Source organism: Podarcis bocagei, assembly GCF_964188305.1.
Source record: "Podarcis bocagei genome assembly, chromosome: 4".
In the NCBI taxonomy this organism is placed as follows: Eukaryota; Metazoa; Chordata; class Lepidosauria; order Squamata; family Lacertidae; genus Podarcis; species Podarcis bocagei.
In genome coordinates, this window is record NC_138128.1 from 8020760 (window position 1) to 8048003 (window position 27244).

General features: G+C 48.8%; 1 protein-coding gene and 1 long non-coding RNA gene across 2 annotated transcripts in view; one reads left to right on the top strand and one right to left on the bottom strand.

Moving 5' to 3' along the window:
- The first annotated feature begins 381 nt into the window (after positions 1-381).
- On the top strand, positions 382-27176 carry EEF1AKMT4 (EEF1A lysine methyltransferase 4). Its single transcript, XM_081190664.1, has 4 exons — positions 382-672; positions 12621-12904; positions 21530-23843; positions 24705-27176. Exons 1-3 carry the CDS (start codon positions 471-473, stop codon positions 21815-21817), a joined length of 774 nt encoding a protein of 257 aa, XP_081046790.1. The 5' UTR covers positions 382-470; the 3' UTR covers positions 21818-23843; positions 24705-27176.
- The window catches only part of LOC308585242, a 63386-nt gene continuing 39839 nt past the window's right edge, over positions 3698-27244 (bottom strand). The window contains exons 2-3 of the long non-coding RNA XR_014007189.1: positions 4522-4652; positions 3698-4203 (exon numbers count right to left, since the gene is read on the bottom strand). This is a non-coding gene — a long non-coding RNA (uncharacterized lncRNA). The remainder of the gene's footprint in view (positions 4204-4521; positions 4653-27244) is intronic.

Here is a 27244-nt window from a genome sequence, read left to right on the forward strand (position 1 = left end):
GGCTAAGCATAAACTTGTGAGCCTTTAAAGACTGCAGTCCTCACGCCGCGTACCTGGGAGTAAGCCCCGTTCAGTTCAATGGGACTTACTTCCGAGTAGACACGGCTTAGGACTGCATTGCTAAGATGCCGTGCAAGACTCTTTCCTGGGTTATCTCTGCAGCAAGCTAACGGGTTTACTGCCTCCCTGGGTTTTGCACAGAGAAATCATTCATACGAAGTAGTGGCAAAGACCCCAGGCATGGGCCAGCCTCGCCTCGGTGAGGACTAGCGCCCCCCATTCTCCCACCCCACCACCCGCAAGACCCAACAGAAGGAAGCAAAGCTCTCCACCGCCGACCAGGAAGTGGCGAGCGGAAGCTGCACGTGGTTTTCAGGGCGCCACGTGGGCGGAGGCTGGATTCGGAAGGCTCCCCCCTCCCTCCCTGCCAGCCCTGCCCTCGCTTGGCCGCCCTTCCCCGGGGAAGCGACATGGAGGAGGAGGAGCAGGAGGCGGCGGCTCCGCGAAGGCGGCAGCTGCCGGACTCCAACGCCCGGTACCGGGACAGGAGCTTCTGGGACTCGCGGTACCAGGACGAAGGGGCGGCTCCAGCCGAATGGTTCGGGGGCTTGGAGCGATTCCGAGAGCAGCTGGAGGCGGAGCTGAGCCCCGGTGATCGGATCCTGGTGCTGGGTGAGTTTCCTGCCCGCCTGGAAGCGTGGTATGGTCTGTCACGTTGTTCTTTATCTCATATTGTTTATTTCCTTCTATATCCCACCCTTTTCTCCAAAGAGCTCAAGGTGGTGTCCGTGGTTCTCCCCATCCTCATTTAATCCCTGCAACAACCCTGTGAGGGAGGTTCGTAGAGTTGGAAGGGTCCCCAAGGGTCATCTAGTCCAACCCCCTGCAAGGCGGGAATCTCAACTAAAGTAAGGTTTCCAGACTTTTTTTCAATGAATCCGGGGACACTGTTCAGCTTCAATGGATTTTGTATAATAATATTAATATTAATTAAAATGATAAATGATAAAATTATATCCCGCCCTCCCCAGCCGAAGCCGGGCTCAGAGCGGCTAACAACAATAAAAGTAACACAGCATTCTAAAATCAATTCATTCTAAAATCAATTCAAAATCAAATTAATGGCAGCCACTGGGCTAGAGTTCTGTGAGGACTGATTTGAAAATCTGGGACTGTCCCTGGGAAACGGGGATGTCTGGTAACCTTAAACTAAAGCATCCATGACAGGTGGTCATCCGGTGTCTGCTTAAAAATCTTCAGTTAGAATCATAGAATCATAGAGTTGGAATAGACCACAAGGGCCATCGAGTCCAACCCCCTGCCAAGCAGGAAACACCATCAGAGCACTCCTGACATATGGTTGTCAAGCCTCTGCTTAAAGACCTCCAAAGTAGGAGACTCCACCACACTCCTTGGCAGCAAATTCCACTGTCAAACAGCTCTTACTGTCAGGAAGTTCTTCCTAATGTTTAGGTGGAATCTTCTTGTAGTTTGGATCCATTGCTCCGTGTCCGCTTCTCTGGAGCAGCAGAAAACAACCTTTCTCCCTCCCCTATGTGACATCCTTTTATATATTTGAACATGGCTATCATATCACCCCTTAACCTCCTCTTCTCCAGGCTAAACATGCCCAGCTCCCTTAGCCGTTCCTCATAAGGCATCGTTTCCAAGCCTTTGACCATTTTGGTTGCCCTCCTCTGGACACGTTCCAGTTTATCAGTGTCCTTCTTGAACTGTGGTGCCCAGAACTGGACACAGTACTCCAGGTGAGGTCTGACCAGAGCAGAATACAGTGGCACTATTACTTCCCTTGATCTAGATGCTATACTCCTATTGATGCGGCCCAGAATTGCATTGGCTTTTTTAGCTGCTGCGTCACACTGTTGGCTCATGTCAAGTTTGTGGTCAACCAAGACTCCTAGATCCTTTTCACATGTACTGCTCTCAAGCCAGGTGTCACCCATCTTGTATTTGTGCCTCTCAATTTTTTTGCCCAAGTGCAATACTTTACATTCCGCCCTGTTAAAGTTCATCTTGTTTGTTTTGGCCCAGTTCTCTAATCTGTCAAGGTCGTTTTGAAGTGTGATCCTGTCCTCTGGGGTGTTAGCCACCCCTCCCAGTTTGGTGTCATCTGCAAATTTGATCAGGATGCCCTTGAGTCCATCATCCAAGTCGTTGATAAAGATGTTGAATAAGACCGGGCCCAAGACAGTTAAGGAGAGTCCACCGCTTCCTGAGGGAGACAGTTCCACTGTTGAACGGCTCTTACTGTCAGAAAGTTCTTCCTGATGTTTAGTCGGAATCTCTTTTCTTGTATCTTGGTTTGTGTCCCACCCATCGCAGCAGGAGAAAACAAACTTGCTCCATATTCCATGTGACAGCTCTTGAGATAATTGAAGATGGCTATAATCTCTCGGCCTCTTCTTTTCCAGGCTAAGCATACTCAACTCTTTCAACTCTTCCTCATCAGGCTTGGTTTCCAGTCCCTTGATCATCATGGTCGCCCTCCTCTGCACACCTTCCAGGTTGTCATCCTTGATAGGTTAGGCGGAGAGAGAGCCAGTGACTGGTCCAAGGTTCCTTGTGAGCTTCATTGCCAAGCAGGAATTTCAACACTGGTTTCTACCAGGTACTTGTCCAACACTCTAATCCAGGGGTCGGCAACCTAAGGCCCATGGGCCACAAGCAGCCCACTGGGGTCGTTTAACCAGCCCATGAGCCGTCCCTGAACCGAGCCGCCCACTCGGCGAGTCCCCTTGCACTGTACTAAACCGGTGCAACGCAACGCAGGGACTCACTTTCGCGGTGCCGGAAATTGCGGGCGCATGTGATCCGGCCCACGGAGGGAACTCTGCTGGAGTGAACCGGCTCAGGCAAGGTAAATCTTGCCAACCCCTGCTCTAACCACTACACCACTTGCTCTTATTGTTATTATTAAATTTGTTACATACTTTATCTTCCTCAGGGCAGTCCAAAGCAACCAACCAGACAATTGTTGTTGGCATCTGTCAGTTTCAGGAGACAATGGATGTGTGCACCTTTGGGGGTGAGGTCAAACTCTTGGAAGGTTGCAGAGCCTGCTTGTGGCTGTAGAAACTGATGCAGAAGAGACATGTTTTGTTGCAGCTGGGGCAGATGAAGGCATCCGGTTGTGCTGCTGCAGATCCTCTGCGGGATTTCTTCTCTCTGCGCTCCTCCCAGCTGTCATTCCATGTCTCCAGGCACTAAGGTCATTCTCATACTGCGGGGTAGATGTTGCCAGTCTTCACGTCACGCTTGCAGACATCTTTGTAGCACAGTGTGACACATAACTGTTGGGATACTGCCAGGGAGATATAGTCCATCATGGCCCCAAGCCGTGTGCCGGACGTCCATCGATCTCCCGTAGTCACGCAGATTCAGCAATTAGCGACACGAGTTTCCTGGAAATACCTTGCCACATTCCAGGGCTCATGCACACTCTATCAGCAGATAATGCACAGCCAAAAGTTGCACTGCAGAAGAGCATTATTTACAAGCTTTATTCAGTGTTGATCAGAACAAAGAGAGACATGACTGTTCTGCGTCAGAGTCTCCAACAGAGAGAGAAACGAAAGCAACAGCAAACATAAACATCCTGTGAACAGGAAATACGCAGGCTGTGACACAAACATCCTGCTCCCTTTTAAGGTGGAACAGAAATATCCTAACAATAACATGCAGACTTGGAGTAAGACCCTGGGGCCCTTTGCCAACCTGGCGCCCTCCATGTCTTTTGGACTTCCAGCAGCCTCAGCCAGCTAGCTGGGGCTGCTGGAAGTGAGTTTGTTAGTTTACTTGTTTGTTTCATAAAACTTCAGGGGCTGCTTGGCTGTAAAAACAAAACAAAACCTCAAAGGGGTTTATGAAATGAGGAAACAAGAAAATCGAGAAAAAAATTGCAACCCCACTTTAAAAGGTTACAATGCTAAAGCAGATCAGCATTACCTCAACTTTCAAAGCATCTGGGTAGGCTTGTCGAAAGAGGGATGTTTTCAGAAGGCACCGAAAAGAGTAGAAGTGAAGGCAAGGAGTTATAATCCAAAACCTCTGAAGGGCGCCAGGTTCATCAAGGCTGTATGTGTGCACAAAATAGCAAAACACACCTCTCACTCGCTTCCAGAAACTGCAAGAGGGGAGAGTGCTCTTGGGCTCAGAGCCTGATTGTGGGTTTCCGGCAGGCATCTACAGTGGTGCCTCGCAAGACGAAAAGAATCCGTTCTGTGATTCTCTTCGTCTAGCGTTTTTTTCATCTTGCGAAGCAAGCCCATTGATGGATTAGCGCTTTTAGCGGCTTATCGTCTTATCGGATCAGCTGATAAGCGGCTTAGCGGCTTAGAAAAAGGGGGGGAAGGAAAAAAACCCTGCAGGAACTCACAAGACATTTTCGTCTTGCGAAGCAAGCCCATAGGAGATTCGTTTTGCGAAGCACCTCCAAAACGGAAAACTCTTTCGTCTAGCGAGTTTTCCGTCTTGCGAGGCATTCGTCTTGCGGGGCACCACTGTACCACAAAAGTGGTGGCCTCTCCTTCATTGGGGGTTTTCAAGCACAGGTTGGATGGTCATCTGCCAGGAATTATTTGGCTGTGTCTCCTGCATTGCAGGGGGTTGCGCCAGAGGGCCCTTGTGGGTCCCTTCCGAATATGCAGTTCTGCCATTCTGTGATCTGGTTGGCCACTGTGAGAACAGGGCGCTGGACAAGATCAGCCATGGGCCTGACCCAAAAGGTTCTTAATGTCATTATTGACTTTGCCTCTCCTGCATTTTGGGCTGGGGATCCTTCCCATGGAGATGCCAAGGATTGAAAGGGTAAAATTTAAGGTCAGATCGGGTTAAGGTAATTTATAGAACAAAAATTGAGAAAGATGGAAAGGATTTGTTGAAACAGCTAAATTGAATTAGAATACAAAAAAGGGAGGTGTGAGGAGGTCGATGAAACAAGTAAATGAAAGATAAGGATATGGAAATACTGGGTGTGTTTTTTAAACGTTTTTGTTTTTAAATGTTTTTGTTTTTCCCTCATCGTTGTGCTGTGTTGTTTTTTATTATGTTTTTTATTGCTTTCTGATGTATTGTATTGTAACTTTTTAATCTCTCTTTTTTCTTCTTCTTTTCTGTAATTGTTAAACTTTTAATAAATATCATTAAAAAAGAGAGAGAGAGAGAGATGCCAAGGACTGAACCTGCGATTGAAGCCATTGCTCTGACAACCAACTTCTGCCCTTTCCTATAAATAAAAATATTGCCCTACTATGGATTTGGACAGCCTTTCTCAAGGACCCACTTTCCTCACTACCTTTTGCTTTTTCTAGGAGGATTCAGAATTCTTTTGAGCTATAAAAATATTCTTAGGATGTTGCTCCTATGAGCCACTAGGGGGAAGCAGCGGCACACAGTTGACCCATCAGTATGTTACAGGCAGTGGTCTCTGGCCAGTCGTTATGCAGTTTGTTGCTCAGCTCTTTCCTGAAGTCTGTGCCTGTTTGGCACTGGTGTGTGTGTGTGTGTGTGTGTGTGTGTGTGTGTGTGTGTGTGTGTACAGTTGCTTCAGCTGAGGCAAAGGGGCAAAATCTTCATGCAATCCTATGTGTGTCACCTGAGTTGAGTTGCACCACCCTTTTTGCTAGGTTAATTTACACCAAATTGCCAGTTGGTGTGTGACTGATTTGAACTGGCTTAGGATCCGTGCGCTGCAGAAGCAGCCTAGTCATGCTAGCCACATGACCCAGAAGCTGTACGCCGGCTCCCTCGGCCAGTAAAGTGAGATGAGCGCTTCAACCCCAGAGTCGTCTGCGACCAGACCTAATGGTCAGGGGTCCCCTTTACCTGGGATCCAGCCTAAGCCTCCCCCACCTGCAACACCTCTTTTTCAGGGCTTAAGATCTGCCCATCTCTACGCAGCCAGCTGGGTGGGATATGCTAGCCTATCTCCAGCTGAGCCAGGATGAGGGCGTTACGCTCAGCCACAAAAACTGCTAGATCAAAACTCACCCATCCCAATAGATCTAGACTTAAGATTGCCCCCTAAGTATGCAGCTGGTGGAATTCACACTGGATAGCAGCCTTCTGGAGTGGGGGAGAGCAGAAGAACTTGCAATCCTATCAGCTATTATTATTATTATTACAGTGGTGCCCCACAAGACAAACGCCTCGGAAGACGAAAAACTCGCTAGACGAAGGAGTTTTTCGTTTTCTTAGCTGCTTCGCAAGACGCATTTCCCTATGGGCTTGCTTCGCAAAACGAAGCTTGCCCCACAAGCTCCGGGGATAGCGGGGAAGCGCAGTGCTCCTTGCTTCAAAAGAGGGGACAGAGGGGAAGGCGCGCGCGCCTTCCCCTCTCTCCCCGGACCCCTTTTGAACCAAGGGGCGGCAATGGGGGAGAAGCGATTCTCCCCGCTGCCCCTTCCCTTGCTTTAAAACAGGTCCGGGGACAGAGGGGAAGGCGCGCGGCGCTTCCCCTCTGTCCCCGGACGGTCTCCATAGGAACGCATTGATTGATTTTCAATGCATTCCTATGGGAAACCGTGCTTCGCAAGACGAAAAACTCGCAAGAAGAAAAAACTTGCGGAACGAATTAATTTTGTCTTGCGAGGCACCACTGTATTATCATTACCCTGCCCATCTGGCTAGGTTTCCCCAGCAACAATTTAGGCAATTGTTGGGTTTCCATGATGCAGCTGAGCTTCAGGAGGAAGCTAGCATTGCTTTCCTGGAGGAGAGGGCTATCAAGGGCATCAGCTGGAGGCAGCAATGCTTTTCAATACTAGTTGCTGGGAACCAAAGGAGGGGAGAGGGCTCTTGTGGTCGGATCCTGCTTGCTGGTTTCCCACAGGCATCTGGTTGGCCCCTGTGAGAACAGGCTGCTGCTGGACTGTGTGGCTTGATCCAGCAGGGACTTCTAATATCCTTTATCTTGCAAATGCGAGTTGCTCAGAGAAGCCTGTATTGGGGACTCAGGTGAATTCTATTATACCTAGCAAACACAGTTTCTGCTGATAGGGTGGTTCCTGCAAATTTGGTGTATTTTTCATGCGGTGCGGTGCTTAATTCGGCCTTCCCTGCTTCAGATTTTAACGTAATGTGTTGGTTCTTTTGGCAAAGAAAGAAGTGATGGGGTAAAGTGGGAGAGAAAGGCAGGCAGCTGTCAGGCTTTCTCCTCGCAGTCTTGGGCTAGAAGCTAAAAGAGAGAGAGAGGAGGGAAAGTTGAAAGGGTTGCAATCGAAGGTGGCAGCTCTTGCCAGGGGATCTGTGGCAATGTACCGTAACTATTACATCCATCTTCAAAAAAGAAGTTGCTCCCATCTCACACCTGGAGGGAAGGGGCTTCACGTCTCTTGAGGTCTTGGAGTACCCAGTTTTCCTGCAGAGGGGACAGGGGGAAGGGAGTGCAATGGAAACCTTTGTATTTCTGCTGCAGGGGTGACATTTTGTAAATAAGCAGTATCCCGGTTCCTCCTGGCTACCACCAGAGGGCAGTGTGAATAGATGCTTCAATGGCCTTCTCTGCCACTGTTCAGAACCTGAGTGATGTTCTGCCCCTTTTGAAGGGCTGTTCTTGGTGGAGCACAGGTGATTTATAAATAGTGGATGTGAGCGTTGGTCTGGTCTGCAACTGAGAACCCATCCTTATAGCAGACTTTTCAGGAAAGCCCTGTTTCCTCAGCAAATCCTTCCGAGTCCTTCTGTATCTCTGACGTGTCACCATGAGAGTTAGGAATTTGCTTTTCTGTTTTTTACCCTTTAAAATAATAATAAAAATACCTTCCTCATTCTATTGCTACTAGAGAAAAAGGAGACCGTATATATTTGTCGATGCCTTTTTCAGAATCCTTCAAAGCCCCAGTGCTTATTTGCTTAAAAGTTAGACTTCTAGCCATCATGAGTGCAGCAGCTGAGGCTGAAAATCTAACCGTGAGAAACGCAGGAAGATGTGAAAACCAAGAGGCAAATTGAAGTGTGCCTGAATGCTTTCCTTTTTCCTCCTCTCTTGTGACTTGAGCCCATCTGTCAGGATTTTTCGAAGGCTGACTCAGGCTTTTCACACTGATGGTTAATAGTAAGAATATCGTAGAACATGAGCAACTTGCCCGCCAAGTCTAATTTGGCATCTGCCATGGAAATGATATGCAGATTGTTAATTGCACAAACCTTAAATATTCAAGTTGTCTTTGGCTGTCTGTCTCAGGTATAAAAATATAACTATTTTAATATTTATCTACAAACGGGGTATCTGTTTATACATTTATCTTTCACATTTATATCCTGCCTTATGGGCTTAGCCAGGATCCTCAAGGCAGATTAATCTGGTGAGGATGTCCCTGCAACCTAAAAATATAGCGATTTTATGAAAATCTCACTTCTTCCCACCCCCCCAAAAGAGATGTAGATCATTTGATATTTGAGAAATGGTCTTTTTGGAACACATTTTATAATATGTAGCTGGTAGGGAACAGTCCTGTGACACTATCCTGTCTACAAAAACTGACTGACAGTACGAAATCTTACGGAATTTTTGCATGGGTTATTAATGCCTGGGTTTCTTGATAAAAGAAAGAAAAAAGCTCAGCAGCTATTGTTGGGCCACAGCTCCCATAATCCCTGGCCACTGCCCATGCTATACTTAATTGCTGTGGCTTTTTTCACTTACCCCATCCCACTGTCCTGCTCACAGTTGTGAAGAATATTCCAACTTTTTGAATGGCCCATGTCACCATTAAGAAAAAGAGGTCGGAATAGGCCAATAGATATGTGGACTGTCCCTGGATCAAGTGACTTTTCTTCTTTAAATTCTTAAACTAGCTCGGGTTAGTTTTCTGAACTAAAAGGTAAAGGGACCCCTGACCATTAGATCCAGTCGTGGCCGACTCTGGGGTTGCGGCGCTCATCTCGCTTTGTTGACAAAGGGAGCCGGCGTACAGCTTCTGTGTCATGTGGCCAGCATGACTAAGCCACTTCTGGTGAACCAGAGCAGCGCACGGAAACGCTGTTTACCTTCCCACCACAGCGGTACCTATTTATCTACTTGGATTTGATGTGCTTTCGAACTGCTAGGTTGGCAGGAGTAAGGACCGAGCAACGGGAGCTCACCCTCTTGCAGGGATTCAAACCGCTGACCTTCTGATCGGCAAGTCCTAGGCTCTGTGGTTTAACCCACAGCGCCACCCGCAAGGTGTTTAACTGAAAATCAATCACAGTCAGTGCATCATTTGTAAAATAAGACTTTAGAGCCACCTTGCCCCAAAATGGCCACTAGACATTCCATTTTGGTGACTGTAACCTTGTTTTAAGGGGCCATTTGGCACCTAGCTTGTACATCTGAGTTTCTAATACTGCTTTTGGTCACCAGTCGTGCCCCACTTGCTGATGTCGCCCTTTGCTTGCTCATGCATTCGAAATGATTCCCTCCGTAGCACGTGGCTTGGCTTGCTCACTTGAGCCAGCTGCAGAGCTAATCTCTCGGCAGCACATCTGCTGTCTATTTATGGCACGCGGTAATCTGAGTGGTGGAAGTTGATGGGAGAGAGGCTGGCTTTGCAGGAAAGGCTTCGTCTTTGTGGCCTCTTGGCTTCTCCCAGCAATTCTGCGCGTTCAGAAGCACCAGCAGCTGCCTTGTGCTGATTTAGAACCTTTTCCATCCTGCTCAGTGTGGTCTCAGTTGACTGACAGTTGCTCTCCAGGGTTTCAGACAGGGAGCGTGCCAACCCTACGTGGAGATGGCGGGGATTGAACCTGCGGCCGCCCGCGTGTAAGTCAGATGCTCTGCCAGGGAGCTGCAGCCCTTTCCCGTAATGCCTGTGCTGTCAAATGGCATTTCAGAACCAATTAGATTAAAATAAAATCTCCGCAGAGTACCAAACGCAGAAATAAGCCTGCATCTATGCAAGAGTTTTCAGTGTGGCAAGTGACAGCATCAGCATCATCTCTGCTGTGCTGAATCTGGGATACCTTAAAAGCTGATGAAATTTCAGGCAACAGCTCTTTCACTGGGGGGGGGGGGGAATGCCCCAACTAGTTATGCAATCCTGGCTAGCAAGTTAGACTCCCTGTTCTTCTCTCTTGCTTGGGGATCTTGATGTGCCTTCGTTCGTTGGTTTCTTCTTTGAACCTCTCCCAAAGGCTCTGCCACGCTGGGCACCCTGTGCCCCTGCGCCCTAATCACAGCCAGCAAATTAACAGAATCCTGTCTTACCATTTGCAGAAGTCCCGACTGGGAAGGAGAGGGCTCTAAGCCTCCATTAATCCTACCTGATGGTTTATCTCTTTGATCTGATTGCTGCTGCGGTGGCTTTTAACGTGGTGGCTCCTTAATCTGATATAGGGAGGGAGGCTGCAGCTTCCAAGCAGGTTGGGATTAACTGGGTCTAATCGCCTGAGCCTGTTAGAGGGCCCGTCTGCTGGATGTGTGATTAACAGTCGCGGGATCCTTGCCGTGCTGGAAAACACAGGGGGTGAAGGACAAAATGGAAGGTGCGTCGTGAGTTTGAGGTGGCAGGCATTGAACCTGCAAATGGTGCAGTCCACTTGGGGTTGAGTTTCCAGTGGCAAAGCTCCTGTTTTGTATCAGGAAGGGTGGGGTTCTGCCTCCAGCATCCTAAATCTACAACACTTCTCATTCTTTCTGGAAGTGCCATTGTAGGGCACGGAGACCATTCTGCGTGAAGGGAGAGATCATAGCTCCATAGCAGAGCATCTGCTTTGCCTGCAGAAGGTACCAGGTTTGGTGCCCTTCAGGTGAGGCTGGTCAGGGCTTCCCACCTGAAGCCTCGTAGAGCCGCTGCCTGTCAGCACAGACAGTTCTGAGCTAGATAGACCCATGATAGGCTTGGGGGAAGGCCGGTTCCTAGGTTTCTGTAGGTGCGGAGATCATTCTGTAACTCTTTTGTGGGAGGAACTAGACCTGGACAATGGAGCCGGTGGCCTTTCAAATGTTGTCATACTACAGTTCCCATCATCCCCCATTGTCCATGCTAGTGGGGCTGATGGGTGCTGGAGTCCAGCGACACTTCGAGGGCACCTGTCTAGACTTCAGTAGCATGGAGAACCTCATGCACAATGGTACAAAACCAAATCCTATCTTAGATAGGCATAGAAATCATGTGAAACATGTCTGATTCATTTTTATTTTATTTATATTTATTACATTTTTTTTTAATCCCTCCCTCCAAGGTGGACATGTTCGTCTTTTCCCTTCAATTTTGCCCTCCCAATTTTCCCATTTTCCCTTCTGGCTGCCCTTTGAGCATTTTGGCCTGGCTGGAATATGCACCCCCCCCCCCGCCCAAGGAGGATAGAGATGGAGAGGTCTGAGTGTGTGCAGTAACTAGTAGGAAGTCTTGGAGCCAGAGTCTTCATTGGATGCCTGGCTTGTGCAATGCATGATTACTCTACCTGCAGTCCATTTAATATATTGTAGACTGAGGGGAGAAGGAGGGAGGCTGGATTTTAAATCCCAGGGGCTGGAGACTGTGCAGGTGAGAGCCTAGTGGGGTGGCTTATGTAGATTGAGTGTTGAGATCCTTGAGCCAGGCGTACGTACAAATGCCGGGCGTACAAATGCCAAGCCCAATGCGGAAGTAATTAAAGCGCCTTTTGCAACCCACTCATTAAGTGCTGCTTCATCTCTAATTAAGCTAATTGTGATCCGCAGCACCCACTCGGTCCTGCTTTTCTCTCTTTTTGCCCTCCACAGCCACCTGTGGCTTTCTGGGTTTGGTAAGCTACCAAAGGGGAACAGTTTGCAGGCGGGGTGGGGTCTTAAAATTGCCTGCCTCTGGAGTTGGAAAAACAAAGCGTCCTGTTGCTGGGCTCAGGGGTTTTTTTTGAAAGAGAAGCATCACGGCTGAAGGTTAGCCACAAGTTTTAAAGACATCTGCTCTCTTTATCAGGAGAGTAACATTCTCCCTGTAACCAGCCCCAGTCACCAGTCTGCCCACACCATTTTGGAGCTTCTAAACACTTTCCAATGTCAGCCCCAGTGACATGAGACACGCCAGCCGTCTTAAGGAGGCCCAGTCTGGACCCATGTTGACTGTCTTGGCAAAAGTTAAGGGTGATTCCCTGTAAAGTAAAAAAAAAAAAAAAAGATTGTTGGGCTTGCAGGAGGTTGGGCTAAATGACCCTTTGGATTCCTACAGTTCTATGATTCTGTGACTTGATGGGCCTTTGGTCTGACTGATGGATCCTTGGCCAAGCCTTCATAATCCTAGAACACATCCAGCACTCACCAAAGGCCGCGCATTGCAGGGAAAGAACAACCACAACAGACTTTCTCTGTCTTCCAGGATACAGTGGTACCTCGGGTTACATACGCTTCAGGTTACAGACTCCGCTAACCCAGAAATATTACCTCAGCTTAAGAACTTTGCTTCAGGATGAGAACAAAAATCGTGCTTTGGTGGTGCGGCGGCAGCAGGAGGCCCCATTAGCTAAAGTGGTGCTTCAGGTTAAGAACAGTTTCCGGTTAAGAACGGACCTCCGGAACGAATTAAGTACTTAACCCGAGATACCACTGTAGTTGGTTCACCGTGGGTGATCCTTTGTTTACAATTGGCCGATACATGAAATTCTTCAGCCTAACTAGTCCAAGCCCATCTCTTTTGCAGGCTGCGGGAACAGTGCTCTGAGCTACAACCTCTTCCAGCTGGGCTATACAGACATCACCAGCATTGACTACTCACCCATATGCATTGCAAGCGTGCAAGACCGCTATGCCCATTGCCCAGGCCTGCACTGGGCAGTGATGGACGCCCGGGCCTTGACCTTTGTGGATGGGAGCTTTGATGTGGTGTTGGAGAAGGGCACTCTAGATTCCATGATGGTGGAAGAAGCAGACCCATGGAACGTCTCCTCCGAGGCTAGGATGCTTCTGGATCAAGTGTTAACTGAGGTGAGCGGCAAGAATTCCTGTTGGTACCTGGGCCGGATGGCACCATCTTCAACCATTTCCATGTGTGACTTCTTGAATCTTGGCCTGTTCCCAAACTTTAAGGACATTAGACAAGCATCACTACATTGGGTTTTTTTTTTCTTGCTTGCTGTTCAGTGCTGCAGAATCACACATCTCTGGTGGGAAAAATCTATCCTGGCTTATGTTTCTAGTGCTCATGTTCATGACTGCAAAGTATCTGATCTCTATCTCTGTCCTGTGATCTGGCCTTCCGTCATTCTGCTATCACACAGCTCCTTTCCGGGGGGTGGGGGGCATTCCACAAACCCCAAGATCTACAAAGGCTGAAATATCGGATCCAGAGCAAGGAAGCAAACTGCCAAAGCCCATTCAAAATATTTTATTTATTAAATTTATATACTGCCCTTCATTCAAAGATCACAGGGCAGTTTACAGTATAAAAACACAAACTGCATAATATAATAAGCAAACAAGCAATATATATAAAAACTGGTCCTCACAAATGAATCTGAATGTGGGATATTGCGTTCGCGAGATGCAAAATGTAGATTACAAACAGCTTAGGCAGCCCTAGAAATCTTGTCTTCCCCCTCCATTTTCCAACATATTCCCCCCTGACTTCTAGAAAAAGTGTGGATTGGGCTCATATATAAAAAACACATTGAATCACCCAAAAACCTTGTCCTTTTAAACGGGGTTGTTGGAGTGGAGGACCTTGTCTTGTCCTACATTCTACCTGTGTTTCAGGACTGATCCTGACCACGATGCCCCTTCCATGGCCTCCTAAAATTGACAGCCGTCCTCCTGCAAGGAGTTTTGTAAGGAGGACTATGAGAAATATTGCAGGGAAAATTTGTGAATAGAATTACTAGTTACGGATTATTAAAAGTAATAGTGAAATTAATGAAATGCAGATTAAGTGATAAAGAGCGAAAAATCTACAGAAGTAGCTGATGGAAGTCCGAAACATTGTATAAGATAAGATTATATGTTATATGATTTTTGGAAAATATATGTAAAATTTAATTTAAAACATATTTTTTTTTAAAAAAAAAATTGACAGCAGTCCTCAGCCAAGTCAAGGTGGTAAATGACAGTCAGATGAAGGGCAGCATGCCTCCCCCCCCCAAAAAAAGCGCCCTCCCATTATGGGGTTTGACAATCAGCCTGTAGCTTCCTTGTTCCCCTAGGGGTTTGATACCATTCTGCAATGGGGGGGGGGGCATTTGCTGCCAGAGGGAGGGGTGAAGGGGTTGTGGGAAGGGGGGGAGGATAGGATTCATTGGCCGGGGGGGGGGGAGATGAACAATTTCCTAAGCAAGCTTATTTTTGGGATGATAAGAAGAAAGCAGAGTCAACAGCACCCTCCCAACCAGGGGGGGGGGGGCATTATAGTTTGTTTTCATTCTAGCTTTTATCTTGTATTTTGTGGGTTTTTTTTTAATTTTTATGTTACGGATGAAGGGCAGCACACAAGTTTAATAAATAAAAACAAACAGCACTTGTTGAGGCTCTGGTGCCGGAAGAGTGTGGCTTCTCCCCACCCCCGTCAGTTTTTCTTCTGCCGTCCCCCCCCCCCACTCCCAACCTTTCAGTATCTTGCACATTAATGTATTTTTTTGGGGGGGGGGGAATCTCTTCCCTCTTTCTCCGCCACAAAAAGAGAGAGAAGGCCCAGCTTGAATCTCCCCGGTTGCCATGGCAATGCCGCTCTGTCATCAATGGCTGCTTGCAGATGGCAGGGTTTGAGTCGGGAGGAGAGAACTTCTTCTTCATGTTTTTCTGGTTAAAGGGGTAGCCCCAGGGAAGTGTCCTGTTTGCAGCATTTCCGTGGGACTTGCATTTGGGGGGGGCGGGTTGGTAGCGGCAGCACGGGGATGTGGGGGAACAGCTCACAGCAGGCTGAGCATCTTCACCCCTGGGGGGAGGAAGCACTGTTGTTGCCAATAGGCCTCTGGCGTCTTGGGCTAAGAAAGTGGGGGGGACAGAATGTGTTGATATCCAGTGTCCCCCACCCCATTTTCCCTGTCTTTCCCTCTTATTAACTTCAAGGAGCTCTCTTTTTTCCTTAAACCCCCCCCCAAAAAATGGTCAGCTGGTTCTCCCTGTTTCCATGGAAACCCTCATCCCTATTGACTAGGCCATGGCATTGCAATAGGGACAGGCAATGCCTCCAGGCTGTTATTAATTGGTCTGATGTGTCCATAGCAGCGGGAACCATATTGAATTTGGCTGTGTGTGTTTTATTTTTATTTTTTGCGGGGGGGGGGTGTTAGGAAAGTACAGGATTGGAAATCGTGGCTCTCCTCGACAAGGAAAGAGGAAGGGAGAGGAGGAGGATGCCTCTACGCTTATTCTCGCTCTCTCCTCCAATCTCAAGTCTTTCCCTACAGTCCTCTACCTCCTAGCTCTGTATTCTCCCTCCTGGCTCTGTATTTCCAGGGCTCTTTTTGCATGCATGTGGGGTGTAAAGTGGCGAAAGATCTTTGCTGAGTTTCCACCAAAGGAGATGGAGGGGGGAAATGTCTTCACTTGCTTGGGACGAATGCCCACGGGTGGCTAGTGGGTGGTATCTAGCTTAGCTCCACTCACGAGTAGACCTACTGGAATGAATTGGCAGGAATGCAGGAAGCTGCTGTCCGCTGAGCCAGGCTGCTGATCCAACCAGCTCAGTATTGCCGACACTGACTTACAGCATCTCTCCAGAGATTCAGGCAGGGAGCCATGCACAGATATACCTGTGGAGGCTTTGTATCCTTCTGTGTGTCAAGGCAAGTGCTCTACCACTGAGCCATTAATTTCAGTGGACCTACTCTGAGTAGGGTTAATGTTGGATAACCCCCACAGTAGCTCTAGAGCAGCTGGAGTCGTTTTGCCTCCCATTCTGCCTCTGCCTCTCATTTTTCCCTGTCTGATTTCCCACCCGGCCAATCTCCTGCTTGAGTGCTTTCGCTGGGTGATTCCGTGGGTCAGTCCCTCTCCTCTCTGCTGCTGCCCTTGAGGGATCCTGCCATGTAGGTCCCTCTGTCTCTCTGGCAGAGGCAGGCGAGGGGATCAATCCTCCCCTCCCTGCATCCCCCCCTCCCCACAGCGAGGCTTCCTGCCCCACAAAGTCCCCAGCCCTCCTGAGGAACCGGGAGACTCTTTCTGGCTGGCATCCTCAGATGACCTTTGCTGTCGATCAGAGAGGCGGCATCTGTGCAAGGTCTCCTGGCGAGGGGCTGGGTGCTTTGGAGTGATCTCCCATTTCCCTTGGAGCTAGCAAGCCAGGCTGCAGCGACAGAGCCGTCTAAAGTGACTCCAGAATCTCCGCTTCATTTCAGCCATTTCCAGAGAAAAATGTTTGGGGGGGGGAGGGGAGAGAGAGAGAGAGAGGAGGCAGACGGATGATTGACTCATTTTGTTAAATCTAGCACATCAGAGTAAAAGGGTTTTCTCTTTGCTGTCTTTACAAAGGTGAGCTGTCAAAGGTGTGATAAAGTTCTAGTCAAGAATTCTATCGCCTCATATATTTATTTAAAGTTTGGTGCTTAAAAAAAAAACCCCAGCACAATCCCACGCTATAGCCAACTTCCAGAGCAGTTTCCAGATCGATAAAAATGAGAACGTCTCTACCCTCAGGCTTTCGATCTTAACAGGGCACGGCACTAAAGGAAAATGCGCTGGGAGGGAGGAGGAAATAAGCAAGCTTGGGTTCAAGGTCTTGATTGCTAGTTGTTCTGATGGAAAGGAAAGTTCAAGGAGAGGATGCTCCAAAGGCTGCCAGTCTTTTGGCTGTGCCAGCGGAGTGGCCTTGTATCCTACCTGTTCCCTCTGCTGCTGCAGCCGGGCTTCTGGCAGGTGACAAAGAGCCTCCCACCTGCTGCATGTTATTGTGCTGAACGGTGGAAAAGGTTCGCTACACAAGTGGCAGCCTTTGACATCAGAAAGAGGGGTTTTGTGTCACCATCACACCTTGCTTCATGTGGGAAGCCTTGTTATGTTGAGAAGCAGTAAAACGCGCACACACAAAATGATACCCCCCCCACCTGCAGTATAAAGTGGCACGATCCAAAAGTTTAGCATATTCTACTCTAGTGCACAAAGGAGGTTGCAAATTTGTGCCTGGACTGTACCATTTCAGACTGAAGGTGGGGGTTCACATGATTGAATTCCCCTCCACACAACAAACCAGTGTGATGTGTAGGAAAGTCAGGCTACAGCACACTTTGCCCTTCCATGCTAGTCTTCAGGGAATGTTTTTGTGAACTTCCACCTGCTACATTCTGAACTGGTTTATTCCAAGTATAGGTTTACCATCTGAATTGAGAACTAAGCAAGGCAGGGGGCACCAGCCTTTTTGGGACAGGGTTGAGTAGGGCATATTTGTAATTTTGAGAAAGCGCCCTGGCTGCCACTCACAAAATGGCTGCCGTGGGGGCATGGCACAATAGCTGCCATGTCTTTATGAGCAGAAAAAAGTGTCAGGGCCATAAAATGGTGTGGGCATGTTAGCTTATCCGCTACCCCATCCGTGGGGCGCTGCACTCCCTCACAGAGAAAAGCTCTTTGCGCCTCTCCTCTGTTCAGAATGGAAGGGAGGCTGCATGTCCTCTCCTGGAAGCCTGTGAGATGTGGACATGCTCAAGCCGGTGTGTTCGATGGAGGAGAGGCTGTGCTTGCGCAAACAGGAACTGAAGAGGACGAGCAAACAATGCACTGTTGATTCAGGCACCATCGAAGCTCCTCGTGAGCGGTAGTGGTGCACACTGCTTGTAAGGGTTAGGTAGCCAGCCTCAGAGCTAAACGGACTCGTGGTGTGTGGATCTTGGCTCCTTCACCCAATGCGTTGCAGCTCCAAAGTGTTGCAGAAATAGGGTCCAAAGTCTGGATCTGCAGTCCTAGAAACAATACTTCCCCGCTTCTCTCCCCTCTTCAGTTTAACAGCCCCCCAGAGACTCTGCAATAGCTGCCAGTTGGCCAAAGTCCATGCAGCTGTCTCTAAGCAACAGCATTTCCTGTTCTGATAACTGCAGGCTGCCCTGGCAAAGGGGAAATCTTACTGGATCTCATTCAGTGAATATGATGGGCCCGCTTGGAATCTTTTCCTCTCTCCCTCTCTCTGTGCCTCACTTGTGTGAGAAACTTGGTTCAGGAGCTGGAGTAGAACATCTCTCTTCCCTCTCCCTCCTTCCATGCAGGTGGACTCGGGTGCATCTTCTGCACATAGACACACACACCCATACACACACCTCATCCGCACTGCTTGCTATCCCTTGACACCAGTTTACACTGGAAGAACACAGCCCTTAATTCCAGTCTAATCCCAGGTTTCTCTATGGGACCAATGAGGTGAATTAGAATTCCCTTCTCTGAGAGCCAGTGGTTGTGTAAACTGGAGGTGGCCTGCTAGGAAATCCACAGGGCAATGTTTTTAGGGTAGACTTGACCTGCAATATTGAAATCCAGGTCTAGATAAATAAGAACATAACATCCATCTAGTCTAGGATCCTGTTCTCACAGGCTCCCTGTGGGAAACCCACAATTGGGATGGTGCACAAAAGCACTCTCCCATTCTTCAACTGTTACGCAGAAGAATTATTGCGTCTGACTGGATTTGTCTAATTCTCCTTTAAAGCCCTCTAGGGTGGGGCCATCACGGGCTCCTGTGGGAGCGAGTTCCATACTTTAAGTATATGCTGCCAGTTGAGCCTTCCTGCCACAGGTGCTACCACTGAAAAGGCCCTGCCTTGGGACACCACCACCTGACTCCTCCTTTGGCACAGAAGGTCCACCAAGGAAGATCTTGAGACAAGGACAGGGATGGGGGACCTGAGCTTCTCCAGGTGTTGTTGGACTCCAATTCCCATCAGCCCTAGCCAGCAAGGCCCAGTGGTAGGGGGAACTGGAGTCTGGCAACATCTGGAAGACCCCAGGTTGTCCATCCCTCTCCTGGAGGTGTGCTGGTCCCAAACCATTTAGGCACGGCGGCATGCCATGTTGAAGGAAGCCCTGCATTGTGTAACAGTCATTCGCCTTCTGTTATTTACATGAGGATTCTCAGCTGACCTCCTGCGTTTTGGCGTTTGGGGGCTAGCCTGGACTTCCCCAACATCAAACCCTGCAGCTATTTTGCACTTCAGTCCCTTTCGGCCTCAGGCAGCCTGGCCAGCAGTTATATCTATGACTCTCGGATAAAGAAGCAATGTGGAGCCTGGCTCTTTCCCAGATCTGCCTAGCAATTAAGCAAATCGCAGGATTAAACCAAAGCAGGCTTCTCCAGGCTAGAAAGTGAGAGTGAAGCGGCCCAGGGACTTTGTTGGACCATTTCAAGCACTGCCCAAGGCAGCTTGAGTTTCCAAAGCTTTTTGACAAACTTATTCCCAGTCATGAAAACTTGGCGCACACTCCTCCTGCGCCAAGAGGCCGGTTTCTCCACCATGAGGACCATGAAGGCATTCAGCTGTGTGCAATGCCTGGGTGTCTTCTTCGGTCAAGGTGACTTGAATCCTGCAACCTGTATAAATTATGCAGCATTGCACATTTATTCCTGAGGTTGCAGGATGTATATTTCTTGTGGTGTTCTCATAGAGTGGAGGGTGGGGAGTGATGAGGACCTCAAGCCCTCGTCCCCTTGAGCATTGGGGACACTGCTCAGCACCCTCTTCTGTGATTTTACCAGATACTGCTCACAATGCTTTAAAGCAGTGGTTCTCAAACACTCTTTTCTCTGGGCCACACTTTCAGAATAGAAATTTCATTGCGCCTCACCAAATTCTTTTATTGATAAGAAATACAACACAACCAGGATTGTCCTAAGTATCTCTTGATCCTCTTGCCCTTGTTTTGAAAAGATATCTATCCACATTCTGCAAATAAAAATATATTATTTTGATGCTATACTACAATGCACTGAAATGTTGAAATGTTTTTGGGATGGCCCTTGAATCTTCCAGATGAAGAAACTATAAAATGCTGATAAACTGCACTCTGGAAGACGGGACAGCACATGGTGAAACAGATGACCCTCAAAGCATGCTTGTGGCTGAGTGCAATTCTTCCTGGCCACACGAGCAAAAGTATATCCCATTTGGGGACCGGGAAACGTCAAAACACAAGGACTTCCGAGTTCCTTTTTTGCTTAATCCAACCCTCGAAATCCAACATGGATTTATGTGCTGCAGCGGTTTCGGACGTGTGCCTGTCCCCCCTTCTGCAACGGCGAGCTCCTTCTTCTCCCCATAATCCTCTTTCCCCACCCCCCAGCTGCATAAAAAACACCCTCCTGTCTCTCTCTCTCTCTTTCTGTGTGTGTCTTTCTTAACAATCCCCTTTGCTCCATTCTAAGAGGACTCTTGCAGCCTCCTGCTACAGGCTGTTCCGGTTAACTGGTGAGTCATGAGAGATGAAGGGCATTCAATCCCCACCTGTCATGGGGAGGAGGGGGTCCGGGCAGCAGAGGGCGGGGGTGTTTCCTGGGCTCCGCTGGGTGCGCACCACCGGCAAGAGCTGCGCAGCACAGTGGGGAGGGGGGAGGAAGCAGCCGGGCAGGCAAAGTGCTGGCGGCCGAGCGCCAACAGCAGAGTTTAGCATGCCGATCACGCCGTCGCTGGCCGTAAATGCCTTTGACTTTGGATAAAGCCAAGCAAGAAAATTGATGTTCTTTTCCATCCTATTAGCAGGAGCTTAGTTCCAACGAGGAGAAAATGATGATTAAAAGGGTCAAGTCCACTCGGCTTCAAACAAGACGTACCTTGGACACAGTGTCTCTTTAAAATCTTGGCTCAGGAATGTTCTGGGGAGACGGTGGGGAGCAGGAAGAGGAGGAGGAGGAGGAGAGTGGGTGCTCATAGAGCAAGGATGGAAGGAGGGTGCCTTGTTCTCGGCTCCACACCACTGGTTCTAATGCCCCCCAAAGGCAAGACATTATGTTGCCTTTATTACTACATAATACCTGTGCAGTAGGACCAGAGCTCAGTAGCAGAGCATCGGTGTTGCATCTACAAGGCCGCAGGTTAAATCCCCAGCGACTTTCCCAAGTGGCCGTTGCCAGCCAGGTAGGCCAACAGCGGCTCTTCTCCAAGGCGGTCCTTGTAGGAGCAGTGGCCCAGATGGGGAGGGTTCTCTGACCAAGAGAAGTAATAACTGCCTTGCTGCATCAGCACAAACCCACCCTCTCCCCCCCCCCAGCAGTCTGTTAGATAGAGATGCACATTTATAAGAAATCACAAAGACAATGACATTTCCCTGTGTTTCCCCACATTTGAGTAGCGGGGAAGATTGGTGGTGTTGGTATTCAGGGGCCTTGCCGCACACAGTCACTGACGTCCAAGCCAAAGGCAGATGCTTCCATGATTTATGCATGTTTAAGACTTTCTGTCATGAGGTCTAGAAACTTGCAAGCTGCATGCCAAAACAGAATGGTGAGTGGGATATAGGTGTGCCAAGTGACACAGTGCTTTTCTGTGATGTGAGGCAAGGGCAGAGGAGGAAAGGAGATCCCAGCCTCAGCAAAGAATCTCTGAATCATAGAGTTGGAAGGGCCCCCAGGGGTCATATAGACCAACACACACACACACAGCTTGCAATGAGTCCTCTGAAATGTTGTCCCTCTTTTCCTCCCAGGTGAGCAGAGTCTTACGCCCTGGTGGCCGGTTCATCTCCATCACCTTTGCTCAGCCGCACTTCCGCAAGCGCCACTACGCCCAGCCAGCCTACGGATGGTCCGTCCGGCACGCCACGTATGGGAGCGGATTCCACTACTTCATCTACGTCATGCGGAAGGGCGAGGAGCTGTCCCCTTCCGACTTGGCACTGGGGCAGAGCCTGCACCTGCCTCCCCGGACTCCACCCCCTGTACGCTACCTCCAGGACCCAGACAGTGAGAATTTTCTCTCTGCCATTGACCTGTGAGTGGCTGGCAAGGAATGGTGTGGGGTGGAGAGAGGGGGCACATAAAACTGCTCTCGTGACCACGTGCCAATCTGCCTCCTCCTGCTGCTGCTGCTGCTGCTGAACTGCCAGAGTCAACATTTTCTCCCAAGTCATTTTGGGCAATTTCCTGCATACAGTATTCATTTTTTGAATTAAGTAAGTAAGAAAGAAAAAAGCTGCAGTTGGCAGCGGGAGCCAATTCCCCATGGAGCTGGATGGGAACGTTTTCTGCAGCCAAATCTCTTGTAAGAAAGGAACATTTCCCTCCCCCTTTCTGCATCTTCTCTTGTGCCTGCACTTTGGAGCTACGAACCCCGTCCGTGGAAAGGGGTGAGGTGTCGGAAACTCTGGTTGTTGTTTTTAAATCTCACTGCTGTGCCTTGAAATCCCGCGATCCCCAGGTTCTGCTGGGGTGGTGCTATACAGAGCGGGCTCCTTCGGTAAGCATCTCAATGGAGAGGAAGATCTAGAGTCTGTGGCCACCCTCTCTGCCATCTTGAAATGTGGCTTTATTCCGCTCAGCTGGTTTTTTAAAGGCAAGTGACTGCCAGTGCTGCCTTCACATCTGGCCCTGCCTGTGACAAGCAGCAGAACAGAAGGCCCAGGACAATTCTCTTATGAGGCTCTTGCACACTTTTGAGGGTCCTCTACAGCATTCCACTAAAATATCCCAGATTCTGCAACTTGGAACCACAGCTCTGCAATCTGAATTCATTGGGCAGATTAACTATGAGCATGAGAGTGGACTTCTGCATGCTTTGTCTGTTTTGCTTTGGATAATTTTTTATGCCAAATCGAACGGTGGAAGCTGTGTCACTTCCTGGGAAAGGGGAATCAGATTTAACTAGAAGCAAAGGAGGAGCAGGGTTCCTGTTTCCGTTGCCATTGTATGCAGAAATTGCGCGCATAATTGTGGCTTTGTTTAGCAGGAGTGAAAAGTTGTGCCTCTCTTCTGCACAGCCGTTAAAGGCAGAGCCAACCCCTTTGCACCTCGTCCTGGAAAGCCTTGCAAAACATGGCTGTCCCATGGAATTGGGGTGAAAGTCCATTGGATATTAACAAAAGCTGTTGTTGATTTGAAATACGTAGAGAAACAAACTTCATTTAAGCATTTAGAAACCAGACAAATGTGCCATTTCAGTTTTTAGTCCCACAAAGATCATGGTGACTAGAACCCTCACTGCCCTGTTTTTAATGCTAGTGCATTTTTAATAGCTGCACACAGTGTGTGGGCTACACATACTGGGGAAAGAGGATCAGGTGCAAGGTCATCATTCATATGACTAGCATTTCCTGATTAGGACTAGTAAAGAAAGTGATGGCTGACTTAAATTATAGGTAGGGTTCAGTGTGCCACAACTCTTAAGGAAACAAGATACTGCACGTAATGTAAAATTGAGAGTTTCATTTGTGTGCTTAAAAACACACATTTCTAGCTCTTAACAGCTGCAGAAATGTGCTTGAAAACCTGTCATCTCCTGTCTCAGAAGCTGAAGTGTTGTGGCTTGAGTTAGCAATTCCCATTTCTGGGCGAAGAGGTTCTGCGTACCCAGCGCAGACCTTTATTCCATGTCCAAGATCCCATCTCATCTAGCATCCTGTTTCCTTAAGTTGCCGGCCAGATGCTTCCAGCCCCACCCCAGTTGTTGCTTCCTACACAAGTGAGATGGGATGGTGGCTACAAACCACAATGGCCCAGCCCTGCCTCTCTGGCTGGAAGCCGTGAGATTCTGGAAACCACCAGAGGAGAGAGTTGTTGTTGAGCTCAGGTCCTGCTTGCATCTGGTTGACCACTGTGAGAACAGGGTGCCGGACTGGATTCGTCCTTTGCCCTGGTCCATCAAGCTGCTCTCAACGTTCTTACTGCCTCTGAGGTTTTGTTCAGCTCTCGTGCTTGATAGCTGTTGCTCTCCTCCACAATAGAACCTTCCCAGGACTAGTAAACTCAATAATGTTGTTGGAAATAAGAGTACATACGTTTTTCATGGGGTTTTTTAATACAGTGGTGCCTCGCAAGACGAAATTAATTCGTTCCGCAAGTCTCTTCGTCTTGCGAGTTTTTCGTCTTGCGATGCACGGTTTCCCATAGGAATGCATTGAAAATCAATTAATGCGTTCCTAGGGAAACCGCCTTCAGACCAGGTCCGGGGACAGTCTGTCCCCGGACCTCTTCTGAAGGCTGGGGGGGGTGGGACAAGGGCTTTTCTTCCCACCCCCAGCATTTAAAAAAACCCCGGGACAGCAGAGGACTTCTCCGCTGTCCGGGCGATCTTAAAATGCTGGCGGGCGGCATTTTAAAATCGCCCCGGGACAGCGGAGGACTTCTCCGCTGTCCGGGGCGATTTAAAAGCCCCTGGGAAGGCAGGCAGGGGGGACAAAGATTTTTGCCCCCCACCAGCCTTCAGAAGAGGTCCAGGACCTCTTCTGAAGGCGGGCGGGGGGTGAAAGTCTTTGCTCCCCCCCCCCCGCCTGCCTTCAAAAGCCCTCCGGGACAGCGGAGAAACGCGCTGTGTTTCTCCGCTCTCCCGGGAAGGCAGGCAGGGGGGAACAAAGACTTTCGCCCCCCGCCCGCCTTCAGAAGGTGTTCCCGCCCCGCCGCCCGGCTTCGGAGCATCGTTCCGAGGCCCGGCGGCGGCGGGAGGAGGCGTTCCCGCCCCGCCGCCCGGCTTCGGAGGAGGTCCGAGGACAGTGGGGAAGACGCGCTGCGCTTCCCCGCTGTCCCGGATATTTCCCTATGGGCTGTCGTCTTGCGAAGCAAGCCCATAGGGGAATTCGTCTTGCGAAGTGCCTCCAAAACGGAAAACCCTTTCGTCTAGCGTGTTTTCCGTCTTGCGAGGCGTTCGTCTTGCGGGGCACCACTGTACAGGCTGTTCTTGATGCACAATTTGGAGGTTAAATTGATACAGAACTTAATATTTATTTATATTTGCACAGAGCAAACACGCGGACCATTAAGTGAAATCAGCAGGCAGGATAAAATCAGGACCTGGAACACACTGGGATCTTTGTTTCACAGCAGGCAAACCGTGGGTCCAGGGCAGAATAAAACAGCCCCACCCCACTCCTCGTTTGAAGAGGGGAGGCCAACTCAGGGGAAGGAAAGAAACGCAGTTCACCCTGCAGAGGAAACTCTGAACTAAACTTGCTGGGAGCTCTTTCTCTGGCAGGTCACTAACAGGCCCTGCCCAGGGTTACTGAGTCATTTACATAGGAAGTGGACAGTGTTTAGTAGTGGTTAGAGTACCAGACTAGAACCTTGGAGACCAGAGTTCAAATCCCTGCATGGTGACCTCACTGGGTGACCTCAGGCCATTCACTGCCTCTCAGCCTAACCTACCTCACAAAGGTATACGTGCAATGAAGTAATTAATTTAATTTAATTTAATTAAACTGACGTCCACTTTGCAACAGTACTTCAGGTTTCCAGAGAAGGGAACATTTCCAAACCTACCTGGAAATGCTATTGGGGATTGAACATTTGGCAAGCAGGGCAGGTGCCCTGCCAACAAGGCTCAGTCGGTAGAGCGCGAGACTTTTAACCTGAGGGTCGTGGGTTCGAGACCCACGCTGGACAAAAGATTCCTGCATTGCAGGGGGTTGGGCTAGATGACCCTCATGGTTCCTTCCAACACTACAATCCTGCGAGTCCCCAAGCAGCATCTGAGTGATCCCTGACAGATGGCAGCTTGCCTCTGCCCCGTGGCCTCGATGCAGCTCTGCAAAGGTCCCTGCCGGGCTGTGCAGAATTTCACGGCTGCCCGGCAGTGAGCAAAGGGTGTTTGTGTTAAAGGGCGTTGTGTTCAGTGGCTTCCGGGCAGAGCCCCTGCCTCATTACCTCTGCTGCCACCCCCTCCGTTGGTTAATGTTGGAGGAAGTCCAGCTGCCTGCTCTTTGTGGATGTTAATGAAACTGCCAGGGAACCTGTGAATCATTTTAATGCTCCCCATCCGTCTTGCATGAGGAAGAGAAGGGAAGGGACCACTGTACTGCCTCTTCTCTCTCTCTCTCTCTCTCTCTCTCTCTCTCTCTCTCCTGCCGATGCAGATCTCACAGGAGCTGGGGGCGAGGGGGGGTAGAGAGAAGTGCGCAGAGATGGAGGCTTTCTGTTTCATCTTCTGCCATAAGCAAATTGCTTTAATCCTGTTTTTCTCCCTTGAATAATTGGGAAGCCCAGTTCTCGTGGGAGAGGGGGCACAGCACTGGGTGCCTAGTTTTCATCTCAGTAGTTCCTCTTCCTCTGCACAATGATGTTCACTTAGAAACCAGCATTTGCCTCTCCTCTTCTCCCCACCAGAATTTGATGTTTCCAGACTGAGCATCCTGGAATTTGTGGATGTGACTTAATGGGCTGCTACATCTCCCTCCCCCCTTCCCTGCTACCCTTTCTCTCCCCCCCCCCTTCACCTACCTACAGCCACAAAACGTGCAGATATCTTTTCCAGAGTTCACAGGCTCTCGCTTTAACAGAAATAGTTCGGTGCAGCAGCGATATTCACAGTGGCATCTGTGCACTCTTTTGCAAGCCAGTGAATGCAATTGGTGGAGAGAGAGGCCATGTCTTGCCTGCTTTCCACATCTCTCTTTTTACCATGAATTGATTTGGCACCTGCCTTTAACTGCAAATTAAAAGTGTGGGCAAATTCTTTTAATAAAAAAACAAGTGATTTAATCAGAGTCTTCTCTTCCTCTGAAGGGGTGTCCAGGGCTGTTTATAATAATCTCCGCACATCTCTCTCTCTCTCTCTCTCTCTCTCTCTCTCTCTCTCATAATGTGAATGTTACAGTTATATAAATGACACAAAGTGCCCCTCGAAGCAGGATGCTCAAACCCCAAACTGTTCTGCACTTTTAAATTTTCAAAATAAGCTACCAGTATGTGTGATCTGTGTACATCTCTCAGATCGGGACAATGTATTGCGAAATCAAGTATCTGTACAGTTAAATGTCTTACAGGCATTAAAAGGCAATTTGTGTTTTGATGACATTTATTGGGGGTTGGGGGCTTTTAACCCAAAATCCTCCTCTTCCTAATGTTTGTTAGTTCTTGGGTTTTTAACCAGCTATTATAAGTATGAGGCAATTCAGATTTGAGAGAATGGAATTCATACCCCAGACCTGCCAAGGATGAATTGTTTATGACCTTGTCCTGGTCACCATCCCTCAGCCTTGCTTCCCAATTTGTAAAATGGGTAAAAAAACAACCGTGAAGACACTTTGAAGTTTAGAAGGGTTGTGTAACAGATGAAGGCTTTCCAGGAAACTTAATGTAGGCCTGCTTGGACATTAGTATCTATGCTCAACTCTCATTTGCTTAGATAAAAATATAATGTGTAGTTAATTTGCTGTAAAATCTCATTCATTCTGACCCTTGCTTTTACGTGGAGCAAGTTCTGCTGACTTCTTTGG